A 7,256-nucleotide genomic window follows, 5' to 3' on the forward strand; every position below is an offset into this window, starting at 1 on the left:
TGATACTCAGTAGACACTATGTTGAAAATGAACTATATAACTTATGGGGGGGACAGGAAGGAAAAACTGGGAGAGAATGTAAGAGAAAAGGCAAAATAGTTCAAAAGGAAATGTACTCATTTCCTGACTTGTGTAACTGTAATCACTTTGTATATCACCTTTACAATAACAATAAACATATTAATAAAATTTTAAAGAGCCTAAACCACCTGGTTAGCTTATATTATACATCTCAAGTACAGTAACTTTTGTGTGTCTGGGTGTCAGAACTAGGACCTGACTTCAGGCCTCCTGCTCTTGCTTGGTCTTTTGTCTCATGGCTGATGCTTTACCACCTGAGCCATGCCTCCAGCTCCAGCTTTTTGTTAGTCAATTGGAAATAGGAGTCTCCCAGTTTTTTCTGCCTGGGCTGTCTCCAAATCTTCATCCTCAGATCTCAGCCTCCTGAGTGTAAGAAATATTCATCTGAATAAAGGAAGCTAAAATGATGCACAAAACTTAAATTTAGTGAAAGAGCCACAAATAGAAGTTGGTGTAGCTCTGTTGGATTAATGTTTGTGTATCTGGCTGTGAGAAGGAAGTAGAAGATGGAAAGAACTCTCTCTCCCACCTCCCTATGTGCACCTGCGCAAGTGTTCTATTTCTACCCCACAAAATGGGCAGAACGTAACTCAGATAAACATTTAAGGAATTCCTAAATAAAAGAAAAGAGAGACAAAAAGGAGACACTTCAAGGTAACCAAATTGTTTCTGGACTAATGAGTCGTTTTTTTGTTTTTTGTTATTTTTTTAAGAGAGGGGTAGAACAGAATCTTCTACCTGGGTAGGTAGTGCCTACCTATCTGAGACACATCTATGACCCTTTCTACTTTGATTCTTTTTTTGCCAGTCATGGGGCTTGAACTCCGGGCCTGAGCACTGTCCTTGGACTTTTCTCAAGGCTAGAGCTCTACCACTTGAGCCACAGCACCATTTCTAGCTTTTTTCTATGTAGGTGGTACCGAGGAATCGAACCTGGGTCTTCATGCATTCTAAGCACTGTACCACTAGACCATTATCCTAGCATAATTTGTTCTTTTTTTTTTTTTTGAACTTTCTCACTTTATGGTCCAGGCCTGCCTGCGCTGAGATTTTCCTATTTAATATTGTCAAGGAAAGCTGTCATCTTGCCTTGAACTACAATTCCCCTGTCCTTAACCTCCTGAGTATCTACAATTATAGGCATGAGCCACTGAGCCTGGCTTAAATGAATGGCCTTTAAAAAGATCCAAAGGTTGGGTATGGTGTTGAACATCAGGAGCCTCAACTACATAGGAAGCAGAATATTAAAAGGGTTGTAGTTCAAAGCCATCTAAGAAAAAAAATCAAGCCATGGATTGTGGCATCATTGTAAGGTGAGAAAACAGAGAAGCCACTTTTGGAGAAGTCGAATCTTGGAGTCTTTATTAAAAGTCCAGTGACTACATGATGGACTCCTGTCTCAAAGACCAGCAGCCAGCAAATACACTTAACACAGTTAGGAAACTGTGTCGTGAAGGGCTGAAAGGAACGAAAAAAACAAGAACAATACCAACAAACAAATGGAGAGCTGAAGTGGGACACCATGGTGACTGGAAAACAGCCAGGAGACAGGACCCAGAACATGCACATGAAGATATATGGCATGTTGGAATATCACCTGAGCTGGTCTGCTCTGGGCATAAATAGGGTTAGGTCAGGGGACAGGTTGCAGGAATATCCCAAGTGCCTTCCTCTGCCTCCAGTGATTCAACACCTGGAGTTGGGGGCTTCACATTTCCCTGTCATGAAGACAAGTTGCCAGACCCTATCATCCACCATATGGCCAAGATGGTGCGAGCTAGACCTGTTCTCCCTATTTCAACATACTCCTATAAGCCTAGCCAGGTTGAAAGAAGAATTATGATCTTAGGCTGGCCCCAGGCAAGATATGATACCCTATCTGGAAAAAAAAAAGCCTAAGCAAAATGGTCTGGCACATAGCTCTTGTGGTCAAAGCATTGCCTAGGAAGCATGAGTCTCTGAATTCAAATCTCAAAACTGCAAAAAAAAAAAAAAATAAGATATCTAGTATCCCTTGCCTTCTCTTTCTTGCCATAGCAAGAAAGCCCTCACCAGCCAAATATTGGACTTCCTATCTTTTTATTTTCAGATATTGTCTTACTATGTAGTCCATGCTAAATTCAAATTTAAGATCCTCCTGCTTAAGTTTCCCAAATGCTAGGGTTACAGGTGTGCACCACCATACTCGGGCTCGCTGGCTTTTAATTTGTCATCCTGTTGCTTCAGCCTCCCAAGTGGTTGGATTGCAGGAGTATGCAACTGCACCTGGCACTCTTATTTAAACACATAAATACAAACAAATAAAATATTCAAGCAGATGAAATAAAATCCAAGGAGAAAGAGAAAGGGACCGGGAGGAGAGAGATAAAAAGGAGAGAGAAAGAGAGGGGAAGGGGGAGTAGAGGAGAGGAGAGGAGGAGAGAATATGAATATGCATCTTCGTGTAACTGCAGAAATGATCAGGGGTATATTGCATATGTATAGTGTAGAAGATCAGAATACACAGCCTCAAAATATGCTTGTTTTGCATAAGGATTATTTTGAACTGATTATTCTGAGAAACTGCAGACATAGAAGAAGCTCTAAAAAGAGAGTAGAAGTTTCCCTTTTATAAGGGAAATTAGCATATCTAAAGGAAATCCCCATTTTCAAGAGTATCTCTTTCTAGGCACCAGGAAGAAACCCTAAGTCTCACCAAAGAGAAAGCATCTACTTAATTAAGGTCGACTAACAAATCTCTCTCTAGTTTATTCTCATTTTCCTGCTAACCTTTCACATAGTCAACCCTTCCGACACCTTTTTGTTCTTCATTTCAACTTGCAATCAGTGGTATTTAAGCCTGAATTCAAAGCTACATCCTTAAGTTACTCCCTGCTCCAGCTTTGTGTGATTTATTTCTTTTTGTAAAAGAATTTATTAACTTTGATTTTTACATCATATTTCAAATGGCAGGTTTAACAAACAAGTATTCAAGAAGGGAATCTCTGTAAACAATCACTAGCACTTAAGGATTTGTATATCATAGATACATATTAAACTACGTAATAAAACATTATGTCTATAGAGTCATAGGTTTTTATGTCTATGTACTTGTGTTTATCTCCATTACCATGTCCATAGCACTGGGTATACAAATATTGAGTCCTGGCTCTTGTACTGTTTAGATCTAATAGCCACATATTGAGGATACCATGCGCCTTTTGTTCCTTTGTTCTTGACTTTTGTCACTCAACCTGATTCGCTCTAGCTTCATCCACTTCCCTGAAAATGCCAGTATTTTGTCTTGTCTGCTGGCTATGTAGAATTCCATTCTTTGTGTGTGTGTATATATACCACATTTTCTGTATCCATTCATCTGCAGTAGGGCATCTGCATTGTTTCCATTGCCTGGCATGGAAACAGAGCCATTGTGAATAGTGCAGAGATAAAAACATCTCAGCAAGTGTCCTTATCATATCTTGAGTTATGATGCTCAGGGTAGATGCCCAGAAGTGGTATGGCAGGTGTGGGGAGCTGCGAGGGCTGCGCCCTAAAGATGGCGCCGGTTTCCGCCTTCCGCCATCCCGACGGCGAGTGCTCTCTGTGAAAACAACTCCTTATATGGCTAAGTTTTGGCTTCTGGCTTGCTTCCGCGTAGTTGGCCCATCGGCATCTCCCACGTGGCTTTTCAGGATTGGCCAGGCAGAGGTCATATAAGACCAGGGATAGTCCTGGAAGGGGGAAGAAGAAGAAGAAGAAGAAGAAGAAGAAGAAGAAGAAGAAGAAGAAGAAGAAGAAGAAGAAGAAGAAGAAGAAGAAGAAGAAGAAGAAGAAGAAGAAGAAGAAGGAGAAGGAGAAGGAGAAGGAGAAGGAGAAGGAGAAGGAGAAGGAGAAGGAGAAGGAGAAGGAGAAGGAGAAGGAGAAGGAGAAGGAGAAGGAGAAGGAGAAGGAGAAGGAGAAGGAGAAGGAGAAGGAGAAGGAGAAGGAGAAGATAGAAGGGGAAAGGAAGAAGCTTGTTAAGGGTTCCTGAATAAACCACTTGGAGAAGAATCCTGTGTCGTGTCTTCCTTGCTGGTCGAGGCGGAAGCGACAAGTGGTGGCCCGTACAGGGAAACACTTATACGGAGGATTCAGAACTCCTTGTGGTCAGGGCGGTGCACCGGAAAGTTCCCAGGTAAGTGGGAATCCGTGGTCAAAGCGGGCATAGTTCAGGGCTCTACTCTGTAGATAAGAGAGAGAGCGGCAACCCGGGGAGAAACAAAAATAAAGGAAAAGTGAAAGCGTAACAAAGTGACAATTTTCTTAACTGAAGATGGGCGCCACGACATCACATCCAATTTTTCTGACCCTCGATGAACTATTGCGTTCTAAGGGGCTAAAACTAAGAAAGGGTACACTGCAAGGATTTCTTAATGAGTGTGAAACTGTGGCTCCCTGGTTTATTGTATCAGGGAACCTTACAGTAGCTTCTTGGGATAAATTAGGGAAGGATTTGGACTTTGCTTATGAGCAAGGCACGTTAAAAGCTGGAGTTAGAACCATTTGGAAAATGATTAGGGGGTGTCTTCATGACCAGTGCTGTTGTGACGCTGTGGAAAATGGTCAGTCGGCACTAGAACAGCTGCAGGAGGAAAGATCTGAAAAGGCGTACAGTGAAAGTTCACTTAGCGAGAAAGGGAAAGCGTCCAGAAGACTTTACCCCGACCTGTCTGAGTATAAAGAGGAAGGAGGGTCTGATCTAAGCAGCTCAGAAGACAATGAGGACGTACAGGCCTTGATACAACAAATGCTGAAGACTCGTTTAAAACGAGAGAAGGGAAAGCAGAGCAGTAAGTGGAATATAGGGGAGGAGGCTCCTGAGAAGGCTCCTCCAGCCGCTGCCTCAGCACCCTTTAATCCACCTCCTTATCAGCAGGGGGCAGCTGGTCACACATTTTGCCCCGAGATGTGGAGGACAGTTCACACAGAATTGGCTTGTCCAGTTTTTCAGGACCAAAACCAACAGAGATATCATGAGCCACTTGAGTTTAAAGTGGTTAAGTCCTTGGCTGAGTCAGTTCGAACGTATGGCATAACTGCCTCCTTTACAGTGGCTCAGGTAGAGGCCTTGAAGAGAAATTGTATGACCCTTTCTGACTGGGCCGGACTTACTCGTGCCTGTTTGAGCCCAGGGCAATACTTGGACTGGCGAGCTTTTGTGTTGGAGTTTTCCAACGAACAGGCAGCAATTAATCAAGCAAATGGTCACGGACCCTGGGACAGGGACATGCTTCTGGGGCAGGGAAGATTTGCTAACGTTCAAACAGGGTATCCACCGGAAGTGTATGAGCAAATTAATGACGTTTGTATTAGAGCCTGGAAAGCCTTGCCTAATCGAGGGGAAGTTAGTGGCAATCTTACAAAAATCCTGCAGGGGGCCACCGAACCGTTTTCGGACTTTGTTGCTCGGATGGTTGAGGCAGCGGGGAGAATTTTTGGCGACCCAGATAGAGCCATGCCCCTAGTAAAATACCTGATTTATGAGCAGTGTAACAAAGAGTGCAAGGCTGCTATAACTCCATATAAACATAAAGGCATAGAAGCATGGATGAAAGTTTGTAGAGAATTGGGGGGCCCATTGACTAATTCTGGCCTCGCTGCAGCTGTAATCCAGCTCACTAGTAAGAAAAGCAATGCATCCGGAGCATGCTTTAAATGTGGAAAAATGGGACATCTTAAGCGAGATTGTCCAGAACGAAGAGGAGCTGGAGGAGCAGGAAAGACCCAGCCAAGTAGACAACCTGGACTCTGTCCAAGATGCAGAAAGGGCAAGCATTGGGCAAATGAATGTAAATCAGTAAAGAATGTAAATGGACAGCCTCTAGGCCACCCTGCCCAGTCAAAAAACGGCCAGAGGGGCCCACGTCCCCAGGGCCCGCAAATATATGGGGCTGTAGAGAGCCAGAGTGAGGGGGAGCCCCAGGAGAGATGGCCCACCCTACGCCATCCCAAGGACCGCGGAGAGCCACTGCAGGTTCAGCGGGATTGGACCTCCATGCCACCGCCAGGGTCATATTAACACCTCAAATGGGAGTGCAACTGGTGGACTCAGATTTTCAGGGGCCCCTAAAGAGTGGCACAGTGGGGTTGTTAATTGGCACAATTACTACTTCTTCCTAGTCTCCATGAGACTTTCCCTGCCAGGCAGGCCGCCAGGGGAGACAAAGGCTTTGGATCCACCGGCGTAGAACTGGTGTGTATGTCATTAGACTTGAATGAAAGGCCTACTATGGAACTAGAGGTAGATGGAAAAAGAATCATTGGACTTTTAGATACAGGAGCAGACCGCAGCATTATAGCCAAAAAGGACTGGCCTCGGGGATGGCCAGTGCAGGCCTCTGATCAGACCCTGAGAGGTCTAGGCTATGCGAGGGCCCCCGATGTCAGTGCTCGGCAATTGAATTGGAAAAATGAGGAAGGACACTCAGGAACCATTCAGCCTTATGTTCTTGAGCTTCCAGTCTCACTGTGGGGCCGTGACCTAATGAAAGAGATGGGCTTCTGTCTTAGCAATGATTATTCACCTGCCTCCAAAGACATGCTACTACAGATGGGATATTATCCTGGCCGTGGACTGGGGAAGAAGTTGCAGGGCTGAAAAAACCCTATTGAGGTCCAGAAAAAATTAGATAAACATGGGTTGGGTTTTTCCTAGGGGCCGCTGAGGAACAAGTCCCCATTACTTGGAAGACGGAGGAACCAGTATGGGTGCCTCAGTGGCCATTAACCTCCGAGAAATTAGCAGCAGCCCAAACCCTTGTGAAAGAACAATATGACTTACGTCATATTAGGCCCTCTGTGTCACCTTGGAACACACCTATTTTTGTTATAAAGAAGAAGTATGGAAAATGGCAATTATTGCATGATCTGCGAGCCATTAATGCCCAAATGCAAATTATGGGCCCCATACAAAGGGGATTACCTGTGTTGTCCGCCCTTCCCGAGCATTGGCCCATTATAGCAATAGATATTAAGGATTGCTTTTTTTTCCATACCCTTGCACCCCCGAGATTGTGAACGCTTTGCTTTTACTGTGCCATCTTGTAATCATGAGGATCCAGATCAAAGATATGAGTGGATTGTTTTGCCTCAAGGTATGGCAAATAGCCCAACCATGTGTCAACTATATGTGGGGCAAGCTATCCGCCCTATTAGAC

At 44.3% G+C, this 7,256-nt stretch overlaps 2 protein-coding genes across 2 annotated transcripts; both read left to right on the forward strand.

Annotated features, from left to right (window-relative positions):
• The first annotated feature begins 4,372 nt into the window (after positions 1 to 4,372).
• Positions 4,373 to 6,118, forward strand: LOC150040615 (endogenous retrovirus group K member 10 Gag polyprotein-like). Its single transcript, XM_090327083.1, has one exon. It carries the CDS (start codon positions 4,373 to 4,375, stop codon positions 6,116 to 6,118), a length of 1,746 nt encoding a protein of 581 aa, XP_090183209.1.
• A 210-nt stretch (positions 6,119 to 6,328) lies between these two features.
• Positions 6,329 to 6,697, forward strand: LOC150040616 (endogenous retrovirus group K member 6 Pro protein-like). Its single transcript, XM_090327084.1, has one exon. It carries the CDS (start codon positions 6,329 to 6,331, stop codon positions 6,695 to 6,697), a length of 369 nt encoding a protein of 122 aa, XP_090183210.1.
• Positions 6,698 to 7,256: the final 559 nt, after the last annotated feature.

This window comes from Megascapheus bottae, chromosome X (genome assembly GCF_031878675.1).
Source record: "Megascapheus bottae isolate mThoBot1 chromosome X, mThoBot2.hap1, whole genome shotgun sequence".
Lineage (NCBI taxonomy): Eukaryota > Metazoa > Chordata > Mammalia > Rodentia > Geomyidae > Megascapheus > Megascapheus bottae.

Coding starts and splice junctions, on each gene's coding strand:
- LOC150040616 (XM_090327084.1), top strand. CDS start 6,329: ATGGAACTAGAGGTAGATGGAAAAAGAATCATTGGACTTTTAGATACA.
- LOC150040615 (XM_090327083.1), top strand. CDS start 4,373: ATGGGCGCCACGACATCACATCCAATTTTTCTGACCCTCGATGAACTA.